Source organism: Dendrobates tinctorius, unplaced genomic scaffold (genome assembly GCF_039654945.1).
Source record: "Dendrobates tinctorius isolate UK_male_01 unplaced genomic scaffold, ASM3965494v1 ptg000196l, whole genome shotgun sequence".
Classification (NCBI taxonomy): Eukaryota; Metazoa; Chordata; class Amphibia; order Anura; family Dendrobatidae; genus Dendrobates; species Dendrobates tinctorius.
This window is the reverse complement of record NW_027361863.1, coordinates 7,603,667-7,629,765: the sequence shown is the minus strand read 5'-3', so window position 1 is coordinate 7,629,765 and position 26,099 is coordinate 7,603,667. Positions and strand designations below refer to the sequence as shown.

The 26,099-nt window shown below is 44.6% G+C and overlaps 1 protein-coding gene across 2 annotated transcripts in view; it reads left to right on the top strand.

Moving 5' to 3' along the window:
* ZMAT4 (zinc finger matrin-type 4) overlaps positions 1-26,099 on the top strand; it is a 436,096-nt gene that overhangs the window by 397,701 nt on the left and 12,296 nt on the right. For both annotated transcript variants that reach the window (XM_073552848.1, XM_073552849.1), the window contains exon 7: positions 23,141-23,271. In XM_073552848.1, coding sequence (XP_073408949.1) covers positions 23,141-23,271 — 131 coding nt within the window. The remainder of the gene's footprint in view (positions 1-23,140; positions 23,272-26,099) is intronic.

Sequence of the window (26,099 nt, the reverse complement as noted above, 5' to 3'; positions counted from 1 at the left end):
CAGTCATCCTTTCCCCTTTGCAGAAAAGCATCCCTAAAGTATGGTGCTTCCCCCACCATGCTACACGGTTTGGATGATGTTCTTGGGATTGTAGTCATCCTTCTTCTTCCTCCATACACAGAGAATGGAGTTGATAAAAAGTTCTGCTATGGTCTCATCTGACCACATGACCTTCTCCCATATCTCCACTGGTTCATCCAGATGGTCATTGGTAAACTGCAAACGGGCCTGGACATGTGCTGGTGTGAGCAGGGGAACCTTGCGTGCCCTGCAGAATTTTAATCCATGAAGGTGTAGTGTGTTACTAACGGTAATATTTGAGACTGTGGTCCAGCTCTTTTCAGGTCATTGACCAGGTCCTCCTGTGAAGTTCTGGGCTGATTCCTGACCTTTCTCAGAATCATCCTTACCCGGCGAGGCGAGATCTTACATGGAGCCCCAGTAAGATTGACAGTCATCTTGTTTTTCTTCAATTTTCGAATAATTGTGCCAACAGTTGTTGCCTTCTCACCAAGCTGCTTGTCTATTGTCCTATAGCCCATCCCAGTCTTGGGCAGGCCTACAATTTTGTCCCTGGTGTTCATACACAGCTCTTTTGTCTTGGCCATGGTGGGGAGGCTGGAGTGTGATTGAGTGAGTGGACAGGTGTCTTTTATACAGTTAATGAGTTCAAGCAGGTGCAATTAATACAGGTAATGAATGCAGAGTAGGAGGCTTCTTAAACAGTTCTTTGAGAGACAAAATTTGTGCACAAATTTTGTGCTGGTTTGTAGGTGATCAAATACTTAATTCATGCAATAAAATGCAATTTAATTATTTCAAATCATACAAGGTGATGTTTTGATTTTTTATTTTCAGATTCTTAGATTAAATATTCTGCATGTTCAATAATACTGTTAAGGGGTACGGTAACGGCTGGGTATTCTCGCCAAATATGACAGTTCTGCACTTCAAAGGGAAGGCGTGCTTTTGAATGATAGATGCCCAATCAATTACGGTAGATATCTAGTGCTGGTTTTCACTATGATTAGGATAGACAGAACCAAAGCTATGTCACGTTAGACATCACAGAGGTCAATTTATTATTCCGTCTACGCCAAAAACAGGTGCGCAAAAACGGCATGTTATGGCACATGCCAAATATGCGCAATAGTTGGTGACTTTTACACTACCCATTGTACTTTTCTAAAAAGCTAGGAGGGAATGGGGTGATGTGTGGTCTTCTAAATTGTAGATCAAATCTACATCAACTCATTATCTTGTGCACAGCAAGAGATGCGCCTAATTTAAGAGGCTTGTGCGTAATTAGCCGCCTCTTACTCCACCGGGATTTTTATTAAGACTGACGTTAAAAAATGCCAACCTTAATATATTCCCCACACAGACTTATAAAGGTCACACTGCAGGTGGCGTCCTGTTCATTTTTTGCCGGTATGGTTTGACGACTGTACACAGACCTCACCAGCCAGACCCCATCGTACCCATACTGACCTTTTTCGGCTGATGCTCGTTATAAGGCCAGATTCAGAGAAGTGTTCCAGAAATCGCCCATTTTCCATCCATGAAAAAAAATGGATGATTTTCATCTGTATTGTCATCCAAATTCCCTCTTTCTACCAACTGTGTGTACCTTTATTTTTACATCTTTTTATATATCAATAGTTAAAATAATATAATGTACAAATGCTGTTTGCTTTGCGAAGAATTACATTGTACCCGTAAAAAACGGTACAATATGGATGATCCGCATGGGATCCATTTCTTTTGTGCAGCGATTATTTATTATACTTACATATCGCTTTAGAGACATTGCCATCATTGTCCCCATTGGGGCTCACAATACAATTCCATATCAGTATGTTTTTAAGGAGTGGAAGTGAACCAGAGGAAACCCAAGCAAACACCGGGAGAACATACAAACTGCTTGCAAATGTTGTCCTTGGTGGGATTTGAACCCAGGAAAGCAGTGCTGCAAAGCAACAGTGCTAACCACTGAGCCACCGAGCAGGGCTAACCACTGAGCCAACATGCAGGGCTAACCACTGAGCCACCGAGCAGGGCTAACCACTGAGCCACCGAGCAGGGCTAACCACTGAGCCAACATGCAGGGCTAACCACTGAGCCACCGAGCAGGGCTAACCACTGAGCCAACATGCAGAGCTAACCACTGAGCCAACATGCAGTGCTCACCACTGAGCCACCGATAGACTTTAATGGACATGTCTCATCCGAAAAAGCGATTTTTTTTTTTTCTCGCCCAGATACGTGATCCGTGTGAAAAAAAACCTCTCATGTGAGAGTAACATTGATCTGTTCTATATCTGATTTTACGTAAAATGCGTTCGTCTGAATCTGAAAAAAAAAAAATATTCCTCCTATCCAGCTAGTATGCTCCTGGTCTGCTCTGCGAAACATGATCGAGCAGCAGCGGCTTCCGTTTATGAGCGACTGCTTAATTATGAAGTTTTGTTAATCCCTTGTTAAATAAATTAAATTTCCAAACTGTAATTTTTTTTCCCCTTCTTTTTATAAGACCTGTTCTATTGTAATTGCTGTGAATTGGATTGGAAACGCGCCAGGTCTTTTATTAGTGAGATAAATGTGAAGTGCTTCTAATAACGGCATCTGATTGGAATTTAGTCGCCGGCTTCATTCGGAATTTGTGTTCTTCCTTTGACGCCTTTAGGCTCTGTTAAGGAGGCTGACTAGAGATAAACATAAACCCCTCAAACAGAGCCCGGCTCCACAGGGATACATTTATATGCACAGCTCCTCAAGCGGCAGCGTCTTAAAACTTGACTTCTTTTTAACCTTGAACATATCTGTTATCCTTTATTCTCAGAGCTTTGTGCATCTGGAGGAGGAACTGTGGCAAGTCAAGGTTTGTTTATCAGGAAGAAGACCACTGCTCAACTAAAGGATCCCTGAACTAAACCATTCAATGCAGGTTATTAGTAAATGGATGGTAAAAAACTGCAAAATGTTCAAGTATTGGTTAGTTTACCTCCTTCAGGACAGTGTCATGGGGTTACCGCGACAGTGTGGAGCCAGAAGACTGCAGCGTCTCATTGCTCCTACTTCGGTGTTGAGAAGAAGCACTTCTCCTTCATCTTAAATGTGTTCATTTCTTCTGGCAGAATAGGGGTTAATCGGCCATGTTGGAAATTTCTGTGCTCGAACTTGTGCTCAGTTAGCCACTCCCTTCCCCTTCATAATCCGGGCTCTGTTACAAATCTTTGTCAGAGCTAGCATTTGCTGCTTGGCTAACATTGGGGCAGGCATACATATCAGAAGGAGAGTTGAAGGTTTTATTAGTGACTGTTGCTTGGTTTGTATGCGAGGTAATTCCTTATTCTTCTCTGTTTTGGTTTATTCCTCTACCACCACACCCCGGTGCATTCCTCTGTTACATGTGAGTGAATATTTTGTATGCCTGGAGTTTTCAGTTACCCCTTGTCCATGTTGTCTTGTTTGTCGGGTTGGTGTACTACGGTGCACAGTAGCGCCCCCTCTTCCCTGGGTGGGGGAGGAGAGCAGATGAAAGGCTAACTTAGGAGATAAGGCAAGGGTGGAGGCCTGGCATCTTCGCCATCTGAAGTATCCCGGGGAGCAGGGCGACCTAGGGCACCCCCTAGTGTTAGTGACAGGGAATGAGCCCCTGGTCCCAGGTCACCCAACAGCTGTGACATGACAGACAGTGCCTATTTCAAGCAATTATTTTTGCATTCGCACATTTCGAGAAGCAAAACTTTTTTTATTTTTCTGATGCTTTTTGCCCAACGATTTATAATCTTTAATGTCGCAATTTTGGCATAAATATTTCTTGAGCTTTTATTAAAGGGTTATTCCGGCCTTAACCACTTCCACATCAGGCAGTGAGCGGGGCCAATGGTGCCACGTATACTGATACCTGATTTTCAAATATCGTGCACATGTCATATTGCCTACTAATACCGGTTAGGAGGTGTATCTAGGGGTAAGGTTGAGTGACAGGCCAGGCCTGGCATGGGAGAATAAGGAGACTTATACTTGATGCATGCTCTTTTGGGAAATTAAATATGTAAATTGTCTCTTCAGAGAAGAAGAGGACTTGAACCCTAGTGCCTCCTATTGGAAGTAGCGATAGTAAAAGTGAATATTGACCCTTTAACGAGCCTTGCAATATGACTTAGAATAAAAACCAAACCAGAATCTCAATTTGCAGAGATGGTGTTTCAGGGTGTTGCCCCTCATCAGTGCAAAGTATGAGATCAGATTTGGCTAGGTGAGAGGCTAAGACTGGGATCTAAGGGCCAAGGTTTCTTCTTATGGAGAGTGACATATGGAGGAGATGTGCATCCACTGATACTATTAGAATAAGACAGGTGCACAATACCTGAAATTTGCGAGTGCGTTCCAACAGGTATCACAAGACAAAAGGATGGGAACACAATACCTGCCGATCAGTTATCAGAGTAGACATGACATTATCAGACCTGATCACCTCCAGATGCAAAAAGTGAGCGGTGTTGGAACACCTTTTCAATTTCTTTGAGGTGGGTGTAGAGTCCATAAATTCCCCAGAAATTCTGTCACCACGTTGCAAGATCCATATTTTCCCATCCATGTAGTTTATTATTTCAATGGCTTAAGTTTTATTTTTCTTTTGTGCCATTTAAGGGCACATATAAATTATTGACTTGTTTTCAAAAATTTTTTAGGGGCTTTGAAACCCCCCCCCAGCAATTCAGACCCTTTTTTAACACCATGCACCTTTACTTTAGTTGTCATTACTAGAGTTGAGCGACTTTTGGGTTTTTTAGGGTCGAGTTTCGTTTCGTGAAACCCGACTTTTCCAAAAGTCGGGTCGAGCAAGATCGTCCGATTCTAGGGAAAAGTCGGGGTCGTCCCGAAACACGAAACCCAATGTAAGTCAATGGGGAATAAAAGTCGGCAGTGAGAGGAGGACAGGAAACACACCTACAGTGCCCATTTGAATGCCAAAAGCATCAATTCTTCTTACTTAAGCTTGTCAACCTTAATTAACTTCATAATACAAGTTACGCACTGAAAAATGGGGGTTATTTGGCTACAGTTGTGGGGGGGGAGGGCTGGCTCCAGGTTTTCATGTGCCCTGGGCGAAAGAGCGCCCCTTTAACACATACCACAACTTATCATGCTCCGATACGGCAGAGAAATAGCAGTATAGTACAATGAAAAATACTTCACTTTTTACATCTCATGACGAGGCCCATCTATTTCTCCATACAGAATCATTGGTCCCATATAATGTTTGAAACAGTATATGATGAGCTCCACATAATGCTACAGCATATGTTGGTCCCCATGGATGAAGCTCCACCGTCTTATGGGCCCAAATAATGCTCGAAACATAATGGGCCCCATTTCTAATGCTCTAGTGTATAATGGGCCCTGTAAATGCTGCTCCAGTGTCTGATGTCCACCTTTGGAATGTTCCAGTGTATGGTGGGCCCCATCTATCATTCTCCAGAGTATAGTGCTCCCCAAAAATTGCTGTCCCAACATTGAAAACAATCAAATAAGTCTCCTCGCTAGGGAATCCCTGTACTAGTCTGGTCTCCTCGTCGTCCCCATCTTCCATCTCACTGCACAGTATTTCAACCTTGCAAGTGCTGTGATCCTGAGCAAGCAGGGGGGGCCCACTCGTTGGCGACGGCACTGGCACAGGGCCCCTGATAGTATGGTGGTGTGTCTGATGGCGGGTGGGCCGAACCTGCACTTTCATCTGCAGCTTCCTCTTTGTCACCGTGTAAGATGGAACTGTATATGGGAAGGGTAACCTGAGTTTCATCAGGGTCAGATTCAGGCCGTGTAGCGTGCGAGGGGAATGTAGTGGTCTGGGTCAATGTACCAGCAGATTCATCAAGCAGTGGCTGGGCATCAGTGCACTTGTGTCGCCCCCAGGAGTACGGTCGCCACAGTGGCATTACCTTCCTCCTAGGGAGTGTGATGTCATGCTTGGGAGCAACGAACGATCTCTCTAGCAGGTTAACTGATTGGGCGGCGTTATTCCCACGAGTCATGACCCTCCAAACAGCGTTCATGAAGGCAAAGTGTTTGTTTTACGTGGGCAGTATGGTTGCAAAGCTGAACCTTAAAGGAATGTCCAGAAGGGCATCACCAGGAGTGGAGCCTACGGTTAAATTCGACTCCACCTGGGAAACCTCAACCATGCCAGCTACAGAAAAGATGCACACATTGCAAGCTTAATTCTGTTAACAAACGAGACTCCGTCATGCCCCGCGGTCCGAGTCCGGCTTACTAGAGGGACACGTGAGGCTCTGGCACATGAGATTGGCCAATAACTGGTGTGTCATGCCCTTACATGTCCGTGGCTGCATGTGCGCTACACTGAAAAGGCCAGCGTTTGTCGCTTACAGGTGCAGATAACCCGCTGAACAACGTTAGTGATGGGGATCACTGATTACAATTATTACCCGCGAACAATGATTTCCCAGTAAGTGCAGGTCAACCGCAGTTCCGGAATTAGGCCTAACCGTCATTCCTGAAAAAATGAAAAACTTACGTGTGCAAACCACAGGTGCTGTAGCTTGCTTAACAGCTCGCCAGCCGTTCTCACGCCCAGTATGGATTACACGTGATTGCACAAAGGTGAGAAAGGGTACCGTATCCCCAGATAACATGTATGGATAGCGTACACATTCAAAATATATGTCTATACATCAGGAGGCAGGCTCAGACGGTGTTAGGCCCAGTATGGATTGCACGTTATTGCACAAAGGTGAGAAAGGGTACCGTATCCCCGGATAACATGTATGGATAGCGTACACATTCAAAATATATGTCTATAGATCAGGAGGCAGGCTCAGACGGTGTTAGGTCCAGTATGGATTGCACGTTATTGCACAAAGGTGAGAAAGGGTACCGTATCCCCAGATAACATGTATGGATAGCGTACACATTCAAAATATATGTCTATAGATCAGGAGGCAGGCTCAGACGGTGTTAGGCCCAGTATGGATTGCACGTGATTGCACAAAGGTGAGAAAGGGTACCGTATCCCCAGATAACATGTATGGATAGCGTACACATTCAAAATATATGTCTATAGATCAGGAGGCAGGCTCAGACGGTGTTAGGCCCAGTATAGATTGCACGTGATTGCACAAAGGTTAGAAAGGGTACCGTATCCCCAGATAACATGTATGGATAGCGTACACATTCAAAATATATGTCTATACATCAGGAGGCAGGCTCAGACAGTGTCAGGCACAGTATGGATTTGACGGCCCAGACTACACAGCGGAGGAGCAGGGAGAGGTAAAGATTGCAAATGCTGGGGCCCTGCCCAAGCAAGGGGGACCCACTCGTGGGCGTCGGTACTGGCACTGGGCCCCTCATAGTACGGCGGTGTGTCTGACGGCGGGTGTGCACCACCACCGTCAGAGACACTTGATTGCACTATGAGGGACCCTGTGCCAGTGCCCGTGCCCAAGAGTCGGCCTACCCACCTGTCCAGGGCAACGGCACTCGCACGGTGTTGTGCGCTAGGTGGTGACCACGGCCATGGGGGGGGGGGGCAGCACAGTTAGGGAGTTTTTGAAAGTGGCATATGTTGATGTTGGACATTCAGCTGATGCAAAAGGCGAAATAGGTCAAGTCCCAGGAAGAGGTGGACCAAAGCAAGCCATTTTTCTGTCACCCTATGTGTCATCAGGGGAAGGTGGGACAAAATCCTTGGAAACCCATGCATGGTTCATTTTAATGAAGGTTAGATCATCCACATTTTGGGTTGACAGACGGGTCCTTTTTTCTGTCAGGATTGATCCAGCTGCACTGAAGACTCTTTCCGATAGCACACTTGCAGCTGGGCAAGCGAGCTCCTGTAAGGCATATTGTGCCATTTCAGGCCAGGTGTCCAGTTTAGCGGCCCAATAGTCAAAGGGGAATGACCTGTGTGGGAGAACATCGATATGGGAGGAAAAGTAGTTTGTAACCATAGTTGACAACTGCTGTCTCCTGTCACTTTCTATCGATGCAGTATTACCAGTTGTGTGAGCGGTACTTGAAAAATCAGTCCACAACATTGTCATGAAACCCCTGTCTCCAACGCCACTTCTGCTGTGTGCACCACGAACACCTCTGCCAAGCTGCCCCCGGCCCGTACGGCTCGTGTGAGAACCATCACCGCTGCTGTGTGCTGGGAATGCCTCAAGCAACCGATTTACCAGAGTTGCTTGTTTATTAGCCAATATTAGGTCAAGGTTCTCCTGTGGCATGATGTTTTGTAATTTGCCTTTATAGCGTGGATCCAGGATGCTGGCCAACCAGTAGTCGTCATCGTTCATCATTTTGGCAATGCGGGGGTCCCTTTTTAGGATCTGCAAGGCATAATCTGACATGTGGGCCAATGTTCCCGGTGTCAATGATGCACTGCGAGTGCTGGTTGGAGGAGCACTTTTTGGAAAATCCACATCCCTCCAGTCATGCACAAACCCTGTACCAGACCTTGCCACGCTAACATTTTCACTTGCCCCACGAGATGCATCCTCCTCCCCTATGTAATCATCCCCATCATCCTCCTCCTCCTCCTCCTCTTCTTCCTCCACCTCGTCCAGGAGAGGTCCCTGAGCAGACAATGGCTGAATGTCATCAAGGATTCCCTCCTCCTCTTCCTCCTCATCAACATTGGCTGCAGACGCCTGCTCCTTAAGGTGTGTCAAAGTTTGCATGAGCAGACGCATAAGTGGGATGCTCATGCTTAGGATGGCGTCGTCTGCGCTTACAAGCCGTGTGCATTCCTCAAAACACTGAAAGACTTTACAGAGGTCTTTCAGCTTCGACCACTGCACACCTGTCAACTCCATGTCTGCTCTCAAAGTGCCTGGCCGTGTATCCTCCCACAAATGCATTATGGCCTGCCTCTGCTCGCACAGCCGCTCCACCATGTGCAGGGTGGAGTTCCACCTTGGTTGGGAAGGTGGAGCAATCGCTGCCGCTTCTGCATACGAACGGAGTGTACAGGCGACCGGCGGATGTGCGCGCACAGTCTTCGCACCTTCTGGAGCAGGGCTGTTAACTCCGGATAATTTTTGAGGAAGCACTGCACCACCAGGTTCAAGGTGTGAGCCAAGCAAGGTATGTGGCTGAGTTTTGAAAGGGCTATGGCTGCCACAAAATTACGGCCGTTATCACTAACTACCTTGCCTGCCTCAAGATGTACACTGCCCAGCCATGACTCAGTTTGTCGCTTCAAGTACTCGGCCAGCATCTCGGCGGTGTGTCTGTCGCCCAAACACATCATCTGCAACACAGCCTGCTGATGCTTTCCACTAGCTGCTCGATAGGGGGACACCTCGTGTGCAACAGTGGCAGCTGCAGATGGAGTGCTCGTACGACTGCGCTCTGTGGACGAGCTTTCGCTTCTGGAGGAGAAGGAGGAGGAGGGTCGAACGCCTACAGCCAACTGTTTCCTATACCGTGGGCTAGGCAGCACTGTCCCACCACCGCTGTCCCCTGTGGACCCTGCATCCACCACATTAACCTAGTGCGCAGTGATGGACACGTAACGGCCCTGGCCATGCCGACTGGACCATGCATCAGTTGTGAGGTGCACATTTCCGCTCACTGACTGCTTGAGTGCATGGACAATGCGGTCTTTCACATGATGGTGGAGGGCTGGGATGGCTTTGCGAGAGAAGAAGTGGCGACTGGGTAGGTCATAGCGTGGTACTGCATAGGCCATGAGTTCGCGGAAAGCTGCGCTTTCCACCAACCGAAAGGGCATCATCTCAAACGAGATTAGTTTGGCAATGTGGGCGTTCAAACCCAGTGTACGCGGATGAGAGACTGAGTACTTTCTTGACCTACTCATAGTGTCTGGGAGGGTGAGCTGGACTTGAGAGCTGCATATGGTGGAAGTAGCGGTGGACAGGGCGGACTGAGAGAGGGTTGATGATGGTGATGGAGTTGGTGTTCTTTCTGATGGCCTAGAATCAGTCTTTCGTTGATATAACAGTGGGATTCCCTGACTGCTGTGGCCTTGCAACGACACCTCAACATTTGCTGCTGTGCTAACTGGTGGGCTTACAGTGGGGGAAACAATGTAGCGTTGCTGACTACCTTCGTTGTGATCAGTTGCACATGTGGCACTTGAGGTTTGGTGTTGTGTCCACGCTTGCAAGTGCATGGTGGTTAAATGTCTAAGCATGCAACTGGTATTCAAATTTTTCAGATTTTTCCCTCGGCTAAAGGTCTTTGCACACTTCTTACAGATAACCTTGGCCTGATCATGAGGATTTTGTTCAAAAAAGTGCCACACTGCACTCTTCCTACTTTGGCAGACATTTTGCGACCTAGCACGCTGTGATCTTTTGACCCTCTGGACAAGCTGTCCAGCAACTCTTTTGATTTTTGGAACCTGTCTTTGGAGTGCTCCGGGCCTGCCAGATAACAGCTGTTGCGATGTCGATGTCTGCTGTGGATGCTCCTCATCTGAGCTATTGGAAGCAGCACCCTCTTCCCCCAATGGATGCCAATCTGGGTCAACAACTGGGTCATCCATCACTTCCTCTTCAATGTCATGTGCACCTTCCTCTGTGTCACCATGTATGGTGGTATAGTGTGCGGGAAGGGGCACCTGAGTCTCATCAGGGTCAGAATCTGGCTCTGTACACTGCGAGGACAATGTAGTGCTCTGAGTGAATGTACCAGCAGAATCATCTATCAGCGGCTGTGCATCAGTGCACTCCATTTCAGATTCATCTTGGCCTGGGTAATTCACCATTTCACTTGATAATCCAGGCATGGTATGTGAAAACAGCTCCATGGAGTAATCAGTAGTATGGCCTGCGTCATCCTTCAATCTTGGTTGGGGTGAAGGACACAAGGAAAGGTGTGGTTCATGAACATGAGCCTCCAATGACGACTCAGTGCTTTTACTTTTTACAACTTCAGAAGAGGAGGCGATAGAGCTGGAGGCTGAGTCAGCAATGTAAGACAAAACTTTTTCCTGATGCTCTGGCTTTAAAAGCGGTTTGCCAACTCCTAGAAAACTAAGCCTTCAAAGCCTTATGGAGCCAGACGATGACGCAGGCTCAACACCTCCTGCATTCGGTCCTATTTTGCTCTTGCCACTACCATCAGATCCACCACCAACACCATCATTACCAGCTGCCAACCCCCGCCCAATTCCACGGCCTCTTCCACCAGCCTTCCTCATTTTTTGTAGAAATGTAGACAAAATCCAACAAACTATATAGTAATGTAAAACAAGGTACAAGGTGTCTATAGGACAGGGGAGATTTTGAATTTCTGCACACACTAGTGGACACTGGACACTTTTGGATTGTGTGAGGCCCACTGAATATTAGAGCGCTATGTCACAGGCTCGATGGCACAGGTGTGAAAAAAGTGACTAGAGGATAAGGGAGATTTTGAATTTCTGCACACACTTGTGGACACTGGACACTTTTGGATTGTGTGAGGCCCACTTAATATCTGAGCGCTATGTCACAGGCTCGATGGCACAGGTGTGAAAAAAGTGACTAGAGGATAAGGGAGATTTTGAATTTCTGCACACACTTGTGGACACTGGACACTTTTGGATTGTGTGAGGCCCACTGAATATTAGAGCGCTATGTCACAGGCTCGATGGCACAGGTGTGAAAAAAGTGACTAGAGGATAAGGGAGATTCTGAATTTCTGCAGACACTTGTGGACACTGGACACTTTAGGATTGTGTGAGGCCCACTTAATATCTGAGCGCTATGTCACAGGCTCGATGGCACAGGTGTGAAAAAAGTGACTAGAGGATAAGGTAGATTTTGAATTTCTGCAGACACTTGTGGACACTGGACACTTTTGGATTGTGTGAGGCCCACTTAATATCTGAGCGCTATGTCACAGGCTCGATGGCACAGGTGTGAAAAAAGTGACTAGAGGATAAGGGAGATTTTGAATTTCTGCACACACTTGTGGACAATGGACACTTTTGGATTGTGTGAGGCCCACTGAATATCACAGCGCTATGTCACAGGCAGAAATTGGCTAGTGTATCACAAACTACAAGGTGTATGTAGAATTGGGCAGAATAGGAATCTCCCTAGAGTGCAGGTCTGTAAGAACGGAACATGTCCTCGACTTATTCTCACAGAGTGACACACAGATAGCTTCACTGTGGCCGTGATAACAGCCGTTACACGGTACTGAGAGGAGCGTGCACGTACACGGCTGTCCGGTGTACGTTAAATTGTCAAGCTCCGTGTTTTTTAAGTATACGGACTGACACACGCTGTCTCTCTATAGTTTTGAATGCGATCAAACAGCAAATATATTTAACTGTTTGAAAGCTAGACAAAACTAGTAGGTGCAGGTCTGTAAGAACGGAACATGTCCTCGACTTATTCTCACAGAGTGACACACAGATAGCTTCACTGTGGCTGTGATAACAGCCGTTACACGGTACTGTGTGAGGAGCGTACACCGCTGTATGGTGTGAAAAAATGCACGCTCAGTACCTCAGCAGGACAAAAAAAAAAAATTGGGATTGCTTTTAAAAAAGCAGTTTGCAGAGCAGTGGGTAAACAGCAATGCAGCTGTCAGGAAGCCTTAGAAGTCAGCCTAACAACCAACACCACAATATAGCCTCCCCTTGCACTGCACACACAGTGACTGGTGTGTTGTACAGGCAAAATTGCTAGCAGCAGAAGCAGTTTTTTTTTCTTCTCAGCAGGACAAAAAAACAAAATTGGGATTGCTTTTAAAAAAGCAGTTTGCGGAGCAGTGGGTAAACAGCAATGCAGGAATGTCAGGAAGCCTTAGAAGGCAGCCCAACAACCAACACCACTGATACACCACTATATAGCCTCCCCTTGCACTGCACACACAGTGACTGGTGTGTTGTACAGGCAAAATCGCTAGCAGCAGAAGCAGTTTTTTTTTCTTCTTCCCTGCCTAACGCTCTCCCTACAGAATCAGCAGCAACCTCTCCCTATGCTAAGATCGGCAGAAGTAAGATGGCGGTCAGCGTGCACGCCCTTTTATACCCCCTGTGACGCCCACCAAAGCAAGCCAATCACTTGCATGCCCTTCTGAAAGATGGTGGTGACCCCTGCCTATGTCATCACATTGCCCACAGTGTCCGTGGATCCTGATTGGCTGAAAAAGAGCGCAAAACAAACTTTTGAAACGCGACTTTGGCGCGTAAGTCGCCGACCTCGTGGCCGACCTCATCCTAGGGTCGGGTTTCGTTTCATGAAACCCGACTTTGCCAAAAGTCGGCGACTTTTGACATTTTTCGACCCGTTTCGCTCAACTCTAGTCATTACTATTGAAGGGATGGGCTACATTTTTTTAAAATAATTAAACGTTTTATTTTTTGGCGGTTGGGGAATTATTTTGTAAATTTTTACTAAACTTAATCCTATTCTCTTTTTTTTTTGTTCTGCTTGGAAAATTGAAGTTGAGATAATTTCTTTGCTTATTTAATGCCTTGGAGTAATTAGTATTCCAAAGCATTATTGCCTGTAAGGGAAAACAGTTCGGCCATGCCAGGAGCAAATGTTTGCGGCAGAACCGAGGGCCTTTGTTGGTTTGCCATGATGACCCATTGGTGCCATAGGATGATATTGCTGTGGAATGAATGGCATAATCCCCGTTATTTTTATCAAGCTATATGCTGCAGTCACAAACAATCGGTAACATGGAAGGGTTTAAATGGCTGAGATCAAATGTTTCTGTATTCCTGAACATTACAGCAAGAGCATACTTGCCAATCACTGTCGGGCTCGTACTGTTCGTTGCACTGGCGCAGAAGCTGGGCTTGTGCAACCATATGACATGCATGTGTAAGAGGCAGCCAGGACGGTAGTCGTAGCCAAGGACACCGGGGTGCTGGTGTCCTGGCCTCCTCCCACAGGAAAACTTCTACTGGCGTACCTGTTCGGGGTTCTGGTTCACCATCAGGAATTTCACTACGGTGCGACACAGCTCCTGCACACTCAGCTTCTGTGCACATAGTAGAAAGAACGGACACAGATACCGGTTCTGATGCCAAATCAACGATTTAACTTTCTTCTTCAACGGTCCCGGACACATCAGTTACATTACAGTCCACACAGCATTCCTCCTGCACTTTCTCTTTCATACTTTCTTCATTCTCACGCGCATTACGGGGTAGTAGTGCCCTTGGAAGTATCGCAGCATCACTCTTGTAGGACCTCAAGACATAGGGGATCCCGTTCATCCGCTTCGCCCCGGATTTGCAAGCTTCAGCCTTATTAAAGATCTGCCACATGGTGAACACTCTGTGCCCTGCACAACTTTTGGACCACGTATTCCTTTACGTTCCTGTTGCTGTCATAAACTGCAATTTCCCCGGGTGCTCCGGTCTTATCCAGCACCCGTCTGACTGTGCCCGTGCTTTTCTTCTTCTCAACAACGTTGCATAGCTGCTATGGCGTCCTGGGCTTAGAGCCCTTGTGGACTTGTCGGGCGTGCTCGCCCTTCTGACTTACTCCTATAGCCTACACTTACTTAACCCATAGCAGCTCCTCCTATAGTTAACCCTTATGTGAACTACCTATCAACTATACCTAACAAGGCCCACTAGTATACCCCCATCTAGTGGTCCGCAATAGAGCTACACTTACCCATATCTATGAACTCTATACTAATAGTGCCCTCGACTATTGAACCCAAAGGATGCACTGACTTACCCTAACCTTATACATTAATATGCAAGCACAAGACAATACAATACAATACAATATGTACAACATAGTAACACATATAATGTGGCAGTACCAATGAGAATGGCGGTAATACACAATAGTGTAGCAGTACCGAGCATAATCATATCTACATAACATTTACAATATATTAATATTAGAACTCCTTAGGCCTGTTTCACACTTCCGTATTTACCCGTCAGTCAAAATCCGCCAATTTTTAAAAAAAACGGATCCGCCAAAAAAGGGGCGGATCCGTTTTTCCCCCCATAGACTTACATTATTGGCGGATCTTGACTGACAGTCGTCCATCCCACCTGTTTTTTTACGGATCCGCCAAGATTTTAGCGGCTCCCGGGCGAATGAAACGGACCATGCAACATTTTTTTGCTTTGATGGTCCGCTAATTTCAGCATTAACCCATAAATGCCGCTCCGGGAGCCGCTAAAATCTCTCTATCTCCAGCTCCCACGATCGCGCTCCAACTCACCCATCCCTCCCGCGATCGCGCTCCACCTCACGCGATCTCGCTCCAACTCTCATGTCCCTCCCACGATCGTGCTCCTACTCATGCGATCTCGCTCCAAATCCCGGCCGCCGCGGTCGCTTTAAATTACGCCGCATCGCTTTTCCCGCGGATCCTTCATTCTACGTGCTCCGCTGACATTCGTCAACCTTTGGCGGATTTCAACTGACCGCCGATGACGGATGTATGAAACAGGCCTTAAAGGGGAGGTGACATTAAAGGGATATTCTACTTCAAATCCCTACACATGAATGGCGCACAGCTTTTACAAGCCTTAAATGGGTTGTTCACCTTTTGAGGACAAAACCTTTTTAAATTCTTAGGGAGACACATTTTTAGGGACATCGTAGAGGGTGGTCCCCCACTTATGACTTTACTCTATAAGCCGCAGCAAAGATCCGGTATTATATGGTCGCTATGTAAATACTACATTTCCCTTCCAGCTGCAAAAAGCAACTTCACCATAAAATTCAAGTCTGAATGTGAGAAGCTGGACCCCAAATTAGCCAAGTGCTGTAGGAGTTTTTATTTGAAAAGGGGGTGTTTAGTAAGATACATCTATCAACAGCAGAAAAAGACCAGACTTGATTCCCACGACTCCAGCCATCAAAGAAGATATTATAAAGCAACACTGACACTTTGTTAAGCTGGGTGCTGGACCAGAGACTTTCATGTATTACACAGGGATTTTCCTAGTAAAGGCTTTCAGCCCTATACTTACAATAGGTGATAAATATGTGATCAACAGAGTCCCATCTCAGAAGTAGTTTTAAAGTAAAGTGTAATGTAAAGTGCTGCGGAATATGTCGGCACTATAAAAATAAAATGTATTATTATTAAATGTATATTATTAATGGAGCTGTGGTCGCTACCACTAAGAGGCTACTGGACAAAATTTTCAGACAAAATACACATTTATACCAGTCAATAATTGTGAATTGAGTTAACAAACTGACTCATTGATTGGTAATAGAGTGTGGTTATTAATGGAACACAATCTTATTGGGTCCTGTTTAAAGTGTGGTACCACAGGAGTCAGTATTGGGCCCTCTTCTTTTTTAATATATTTAGCAATGATCTTGTAGAGATTATACAGAGTTGAATATCATTATTTTCAGATGATACTAAATTTAAAAGTAATCAACACAATGAGGATCAACATGTATGCATAAAATTCTGATTGGCCTATCTAAACTGGCCAACCAGTCAGATTAAACGACCACAAATTAGATTGTATACACCCGATCAGTGGTTGTTTTAGTGGCCGAAGTCGACAGGAATTGCACCTTAAAAGTTCAGTCATGGGTAAAGTGCCTCATATTGAAAAATGTGAAACAAGACCTGAAGTTGTAATTTTTTAATGGCAAAAGACAGATGCATCGGTTAAAATATCAATGACACTGACTGAGATATCTTGGAAATGGCGTTGTTACACAAACAAGTTTATGACAAACTAATATAAGGTTTGCTGGAAAGTTCAAGGAGAGTTGGGTGATTTGATCAATCTTGGTGGAATTGTGTCGCTGTAAGATATTTGTGGATGCAGTGTGGGACTGGGGTACTAAGGGCCCACCAGTAACATTGACTTTGGGGGGCCCACTTTTCACCTGTATACAAATATTACACGACCCTCATTCACTAATTTAACTATATCTCTATATAATCATAAACTGGGTAGTTTGGTTAATGAATGATAAGATGCTGCTTTTCTATACAGAGTGAATCAATTGAATTATGCCAAGTACTGCCCATATAGTGGGGTTGGGAGCCCAGATCTGCACAGGGGCCCACCGGGTGATTCCCCTGTTACCCTATGGGCCAGTCCAAGCCTGTGTGGATGGAAGTGTTTGCTGTAAGAACAAGTGTGACTGAAGCGTGTATTAACCCCGACTCTTTAGCTCGTCCTGCTTAATCTTAGATTAGAAGTAATTCCTAGCAATGCTAGATGGGTAGTTAGCAGAGTTTATGTGCAACCCAGAAGGGAATACCTTATGTATGGCAATTGGATAAGCTGCCTGCAGTGACAGAAGTGATTTATTAGGTTATTGATATTGATTGGAAATGGAAAGGGAGGGATCCATTATAAAATATGAAAGCAGGGATCTTAGAGCCGAGGACTAGATCTTAGTTTACCATTTTACCTTGAAGAAAAGGTTATATATCATAATGTATTTAGACTACAGTGCTTTGGTTCATGTATTTCTTTATGATGTATACATAATATTTTAAAAGAAACTCGAGGATCCAATTAAAGATGAGCAAATTAAATTGCAGAACCCTGATGGGTTAGAATGGGTGACATATATACCTGGAAGGGAGACATATATACTATGAAGCATGGGAAACATATATACCAAGATGGGGGACATATATACCAGGAAGGGGCTCAGGATGGGGGGACATATATACCTGGAAGAGGCCCAGGATGTGTGACATATATACCTGGTTGGGAGACATATATACTATGAAGCATAGGAAACATATATACCAAGATGGGGGCCATATATACCAGGAAGTGGCTCAGGATGGGGACATATATCTCAAGATCTCCTTCTCTACTCCCCCCTTATCTCTTCTTCCCACAACCGCATACAAGACTTCTCCCGTGCTTCCCCCATACTCTGGAACTCCCTGCCGCAACACATCAGACTCTCACCATCAACGGAAACCTTCAAGAAGAACCTGAAGACCCACCTGTTCCGACAAGCCTACAGCCTGCAATGATCCTCGGTCTACTGAACCACCGCACGACCTGCTCTACCCTCTCCTACTGTATCCTCACCCATCCCTGTAGACTGTGAGCAGGGTCCTCTCTCCTTATGTACTTGTGTGTCCCTTGTCTTACACATGTTTACTATGCTTGTCTATATTTCCCCTTTTCACATGTAAAGCGCCATGGAATAAATGGTGCTATATAAATGCATAATAATAATAATAATAATAATATATACCTGGATGGGAGACTTGCAGTATATATAAAGAAGGGGCCCAGGATGGGGGACATATATAACAGGAACGGGTCCAGGATAGGGGACATATATACCTAGAAGAGAGACATATATACTATGAAGCATGGGAAACATATATACCAAGATGGGGGACATATATGCCAGGAAGGGGCTCAGGATGGGGGACCTGTATACCTGGAGGGGGCTTAGGATGGGGGACATACAGTGTATACCTGGAAGGGGCTCAGGATGGGGAACATTAGTACAGGATGGGGGACAGTACTACATAATGAAGGCGGGTGACAGTTATGTCCTTATAGGATTTAGAACACTACAACTGTCCATACATCTGACCAAAATGCAGGAAGGAGCCCAAGTCTAAATTTTTCTCCAGGGTCCATCAGGCTTTAGTTATGCCAGTATATACAAATATACCATATACATATATGTGTGTGTATATATATATATACAGTGGGGAAAAAAAGTATTTAGTCAGTCAGCAATAGTGCAAGTTCCACCACTTAAAAAGATGAGAGGCGTCTGTAATTTACATCATAGGTAGACCTCAACTATGGGAGACAAACTGAGAAAAAAAAATCCAGAAAATCACATTGTCTGTTTTTTTTTTCATTTTATTTGCATATTATGGTGGAAAATAAGTATTTGGTCAGAAACAAAATTTCATCTCAATACTTTGTGATATATCCTTTGTTGGCAATGACAGAGGTCAAACGTTTTCTGTAAGTCTTCACAAGGTTGCCACACACTGTTGTTGGTATGTTGGCCCATTCCTCCATGCAGATCTCCTCTAGAGCAGTGATGTTTTTGGCTTTTCGCTTGGCAACACGGACTTTCAACTCCCTCCAAAGGTTTTCTATAGGGTTGAGATCTGGAGACTGGCTAGGCCACTCCAGGACCTTGAAATGCTTCTTACGAAGCCACTCCTTCGTTGCCCTGGCGGTGTGCTTTGGATCATTGTCATGTTGAAAGACCCAGCCACGTTTCATCTTCAATGCCCTTGCTGATGGAAGGAGGTTTGCACTCAAAATCTCACGATACATGGCCCCATTCATTCTTTCATGTACCCGGATCAGTTGTCCTGGCCCCTTTGCAGAGAAACAGCCCCAAAGCATGATGTTTCCACCACCATGCTTTACAGTAGGTATGGTGTTTGATGGCTGCAACTCAGTATTCTTTTTCCTCCAAACACGACAAGTTGTGTTTCTACCAAACAGTTCCAGTTTGGTTTCATCAGACCATAGGACATTCTCCCAAAACTCCTCTGGATCATCCAAATGCTCTCTAGCAAACTTCAGACGAGCCCGGACATGTACAGGCTTAAGCAGTGGGACACGTCTGGCACTGCAGGATCTGAGTCCATGGTGGCGTAGTGTGTTACTTATGGTAGGCCTTGTTACATTGGTCCCAGCTCTCTGCAGTTCATTCACTAGGTCCCCCCGCGTGGTTCTGGGATTTTTGCTCACCGTTCTTGTGATCATTCTGACCCCACGGGGTGGGATTTTGCGTGGAGCACCAGATCGAGGGAGATTATCAGTGGTCTTGTATGTCTTCCATTTTCTAATTATTGCTCCCACAGTTGATTTCTTCACTCCAAGCTGGTTGGCTATTGCAGATTCAGTCTTCCCAGCCTGGTTCAGGGCTACAATTTTGTTTCTGGTGTCCTTTGACAGCTCTTTGGTCTTCACCATAGTGGAGTTTGGAGTCAGACTGTTTGAGGGTGCCATTACTACAGGTAATGAGTGGAGGAAAGAGGAGACTCTTAAAGAAGAAGTTACAGGTCTGTGAGAGCCAGAAATCTTGATTGCTTGTTTCTGACCAAATACTTATTTTCCACCATAATATGCAAATAAAATGAAAAAAAAACAGACAATGTGATTTTCTGAATTTTTTTTTCTCAGTTTGTCTCCCATAGTTGAGGTATACCTATGATGTAAATTACAGACGCCTCTCATCTTTTTAAGTGGTGGAACTTGCACTATTGCTGACTGACTAAATACTTTTTTTCCCCACTATATATATATACATATATATATATATATATATATATATATATATACAGTCATATGTTAAAGTTTGGGCACCCCTATTAGTGTTAACCTTTTTTCTTTATAACAATTTTTGTTTTTGCAACAGCTATTTCAGTTTCATATATCTAATAACTGATGGACTCCGTTATATTTCTGGATTCAAATGAGGTTTATTGTACTAACAAAAAATGTGCAATCTGCATTTAAACAAAATTTGACCGGTGCAAAAGTATGGGCACCCTTATCATTTTCTTGATTTGAACACTCCTAACTACTTTTTACTGACTTCCTGAAGCACTAAATTGGTTTTGTATCCTCATTGAGCTTTGAACTTCATAGCCAGGTGTATAAAATCATGAGAAAAGGTATTTAAGGTGGCCACTTGCAAGTAGTTCTCCTATTTGATTCTCCTATGAAGAGTGGCATCATGGGCTCCTCAAAACAACTCTCAAATGATCTGAAAACAAAGATTATTCAACATAGCTTTTCAGGGGGAGGATACAAAAAGTTGTCTCAGAGATTTAACCTGTCAGTTTCCACTGTGAGGAACATAGTAAGGAAATGGAAGAACACAGGTACAGTTCTTGTTAAGCCCAGAAGTGGCAGGCCAAGAAAAATATCAGAAAGGCAGAGAAGAAGAATGGTGAGAACAGTCAAGGACAATCCACAGACCACCTCCAAAGACCTGCAGCATCATCTTGCTGCAGATGGTGTCACTGTGCATCGGTCAACAATACAGCGCACTTGGCACAAGGAGAAGCTGTATGGGAGAGTGATGCGAAAGAAGCCGTTTCTGCAAGCACGCCACAAACAGAGTCGCCTGAGGTCTGCAAAAGCACATTTGGACAAGCCAGTTACATTTTGGAAGAAGGTCCTGTGGACTGATGAAACAAAGATTGAGTTGTTTGGTCATACAAAAAGGCGTTATGCATGGAGGCTAAAAAACACAGCACTCCAAGAAAAACACTTGCTACCCACAGTAAAATTTGGTGGAGGTTCCATCATGCTTTGGGGCTGTGTGGCCAATGCTGGCACCAGGAATCTTGTTAAAGTTGAGGGTCACATGGATTCAACTGAGTATCAGCAGATTCTTGACAATAATGTGCAAGAATCAGTGACGAAGTAGAAGTTACACAGGGGATGGATATTTCAGCAAGACAATGATCCAAAACGCCGCTCCAAATCTACTCAGGCATTCATGCAGAGGAACAATTACAATGTTCTGGAATGGCCGTCCCAATCCCCAGACCTGAATATCATTGAATATCTGTGGGATGAAGCGGGCTGTCCATGCTCGGCGACCATCAAACTTAACTGAACTGGAATTGTTTTGTAAACAGGAATGGTCACAAATACCTTCATCCAGGATCCAGGAACTGATTAATAGCTACAGGAAGCGACTAGAGGCTGTTATTTTTGCAAAAGGAGGATCTACGAAATATTAATTGCACATTTTCTGTTAGTACAATAAATCTCATTTGAATCCAGAAATATAACTGAGTCCATCAGTTATTAGATATATGAAACTGAAATACCTGTTGCAAAAACCAAAATTGTTATAAAGAAAAAAGGTTAACATTAATAGGGGTGCCCAAACTTTAACATATGACTGTGTATATATATATATATATATATATATATATATATATATTGGTCTCCTCCTCTGCTCTGTCTTATATGTGTAATTCTAAACTTCCACATCATCGGATTAATTTTCCCGGTGATCGCAGACATAAAATGCCGCCGTCTCTGAGTAATTTATTTTTCTAAAAATACGCATTAATTTGTATTCATGAACACTGACGGCTGAGTGATCTCAAAAAAATTACCTTTGAGGTGAAAATTGAGAAAAGATTAGCTAAGTGAGTGCCGCCATAAAGCGTCTGCCACATTAATGTACAAATTCGGCTGTCACGCGCTGCTCATGCAATGTGTAAATATACTACAGTGCAGGTATTGATTGCTGCGCCAGAAAGGAAAAATTACCCACCCTGCAATTACCAGGAACCCCAATAGACTTAATGACATTGTGGCATTGTACCGCAGCTTCATGTGCGCGCCATCTTCCATGTATGCTTAATGAAGTGGGTTTCTGTTTAGTTATTCACAATTTCTTGTCTCCAGGACACTGTCTAACACTTTTCCTTAAAATAACAGGTTTTACAATATTTATAGCACTTTTCTTCTTTGAAATTAATGGAATTATGAAAACACTGCATCTCTAATACTAGCTAGCTGGGTGCATGTGACTGCCACGTGCTCATTCCTATCTCAGTGTATTTAAAAGGGTTTTTTCATATACACAGACGTTTATGACGTATCTACAAGGAGTCTGATAACTGTAAAGTGACCCTTGTTCCAACAGGTGAAGTAATATTTGTCTCATTTGTTTCAAATCCACAATGACTTTAATTGATGGATCCTCAGGGGTGGAGCCAAACAGAGGAGTTCTGACTCCTAGAAGAGTTGGCAAATCACCTTGCTATCACAGAAGCCTCCTGGAAAGCTGACCTTCAGCAATTCTTCTCTGTGCATGGTCCCAGGGTTCTCCATCATCAGACTTGGTCCAGAAAAAATATGAAGGGGGCAGGAATGGGGTTTGGAGAGGAACGTGACATGCGAAAACCACATTCATGGGTGGGAAGTGGTGTGGACTGAAAAAGGGGAAAATTTGCAAATTCTCTAAGGGGAGATTTTCTAAAAGTATGATGTAATACAGGGTATTCTGAGAGTAAGGAGCCATCCTCTGTCTATGTCGATCATTGTAGGGCCACACATGCTTGGCCTACTCTCTATTCAATACGTAGGTACAGGACTGGTCATTCGGCATCATATATCAGTATTATTACTTGGTCTAGTTAATCTTTCTAATAAAAATAACATTTTCCCTTTTTCTCTCTTTCTCAGTGCAAATAACGTTTCAGATGGAACCAACTTAAATGGGCAAAATGATCTACAGAATTCTGCCGAGAGACAAAAGCAGCCAAGGATCAACTTCCACACCAGGAACAACATGCAGAAAATACTGGCTAAGGAGGGTAAGCAATATCTACTGTGTACAGCTCGCCTATCTAGGATCTGCAGTACAACACAATTCTACAGGGTGATACTCTGGACTTGTCCCCAATACCCTTCAATTTTAGATATGGGGTGTACCCTCGCAGCCAAGCAAAATGCTATCAACAAAAAAAAAACATAGTATTGGAAATTATGACATAGCATTCGATTAAAATCACATGTTTACAATAATCAGTTAGCAAAGGTAATTGTATGGAAAGATCCGGGAAAATCTGACTTACTGCAGATCATGGGGTGTCCTTCTTTTTCTTGCCATTATAGGATAGCCAGTGCACTCTAAGTATGGCCACCGCCCCGTGCAGATATAGGGGCGGACATATTATTGGGGGAACCACAGGGACCCAAGAGGTAAAGGGACCCGTTTTCCCCTCTAAAATCGGTGGGATTGTGCATTATGATATTGGACTGCAAAAGGTCGTATAATGTTCTTGCACATGGACCCTTTTTTTGACTGTGTTGACCAGTTGTCCACCAAATGACTGGTGTGGACTGGTGCATGCCACATCATTACCGCGGACATGTGTGAATAATGTCAGTCGATGCGTAATAGAAGCAGCTGACCTCTGCGGGCCAAGGGAACGAGGAACTCAAGTGCTGAGAAATATCTGAGAAATTTCCACTTTTCTTGGATTTCTGTTTGCCAGGTTTCGATAGAAGGAACTGACAAATTTGAAGAGTAAGCGGCTAATGGTTTGCCCCATTTTTGCACCAATCTGCAGTAAACGTGCTGCAATTTATTACATGTGGATTTTGCCACAGTTTCATCCTTTGCGTTGCAGAGCGTGACATACGCAGTGAAAATCCTTCAAATCTCCAAATCCACCATGTGCTTTGAATTCTATGCTGATTTTTTCCTCCACCTCTGTCCATCTAAAGGTTCTGTCTTGTTCCACCATTTATTTCCTTTTGAGCTTCATGCTTATTATAGAACACATCTGCATAGATTGCAAAAAAAAAATGGTCATTTACAATTTAGCTCAGGATGAAAACAATTCTTTAGGGTAGATTAGAAAATCCAATTCTTCATGCTGGAATCTTTTTCCTAATCATTAACTGTCATCTGCGGAAACTCTGCAATATTTCTATATATGGGATGAAGCTTATGCAGGCACCCGGGCCAATCACTTCTCAACTACAGGGAGTAAGTGGGATGTTGTGTAATAAATCTCGTATCACGCAGTGCTTCCTGAGGGCGCTTACTCTCCTGCCCTTTTTCGATGGCAAAGGAGCACAAAGAGTTAAGCAACAGAACCGTCTTCCCCATATGTTCTGCTACTGGGATGTATTCACGTTACAGTATGGGGCCTACATTGCAGCAGTTGAATGATTATCTCCGTGACAGATTATGTTCTCACTGCAATATGCGCTGCACATGGGCATACCCAGGATCAAAACTAAGGGGGGGGCAAGCCATGGTCGTTCAGGTTGTATAAAATTTTATAACGGATTTGATGCAAATCCATGTGGCCAGAAACGCTGCGGATCTGCATCTAAATCCGCAATGTGTGCACATACCCTTAGACTTGCACTTGCTTTAAACTTTTTTTAAATTTTGCTGCCATAATGCACACATAATGGATTGTTACCATAGTGATGTTCTGACTTAATTGTAATGACATATATGCCTGGAGACCCATGCTTTTTTGCTTTTTTACCGGGGTCAATTGTCCTTTTTTGTCTATATTAATTGTATTTGTAATTATTGATTAATAAAGTATTTTTTTACCTAAGTGTATAGAACTCCATTTTTTTTTGTTCATGGACGTGGACACCACTTACCGCAGGGTGCAATCACTGGAGAGTCGGAGTCTCAGACTGGTCTTTGGGCTGTGGCACACTGTAATAGCGGCCGCTGCCTGTCTTCTCAGCCTCTGCCTCAGATCCGAAGGGTTCAGAGGCATGCATACGTAGCACGCTGTACATGATACGTCTCTGAACCCTGTCTGAACCCCGGCCGGATCCAATCCCAGCGCGCCACCGGGTGTCATAGCAACGCAGTCTTAGCCTGCTCTGCAGTGAGTCCTGCCCGCCCCACTGTCCGCTGTGTGTGGCCGCCTGGCCGGCCGCTCTCCACTACCACTGCCACGGCCAGGTGTTCTTTCATTGTGTGCCCCTGCTTCTAGGAGGGCAGCTGCCCCCCTCCCCTGCCCCTCGATGGATACGCCCATGGTGCTGCAGAATTTCATAATGTGGCGGCATTGCTGCACATTTCATCCTTTGAATTACAAATTTTGAGCATTGCAAATTTTCTTTGTAAATGTTGCTCTTATACAGTACAGAAAAAAACTTTGCACTACTTTTTGCTTGGCTCCACCAAAAATACTGCCCTTGTGCAAGATTTCAATAGGCACATTTTGGTGTCAGTAAACTACAGGAAGGTGACAGTTGCAACTATGTTCCAGACCTTTCCCAAAAATTGGAACGCCCAGAGGACTCCCAAATAGAGATGAGGGGAGCCGAACTTAAAAGTTTGGGGTTCGTACCGGTGGTAAATGCTGAACACAGACTTCTCCTGGACGTCTGTTATGATGTTCGTGGTTCCGGAGGGAAGTCCACGAGCAAGGAGAGAGAGAGGGACAGATGGAGGAAGGGAAGGAGATTGAGCTGGAAAAAAAAGTTCAGGTCTTCATTGTTTTCAATGGGATTTGGGTTCTGGTTGAAGTTTGGGTACAGTTTTGGCACCCGAACAGAACTTTGGACTAAAGTTCGGTCGTGTACCAGAGCCCAAAATTCCACAGGACTGCCCAACCCTACTCCCAAAAAATGGACGAACCCGAAGGGAAATGTT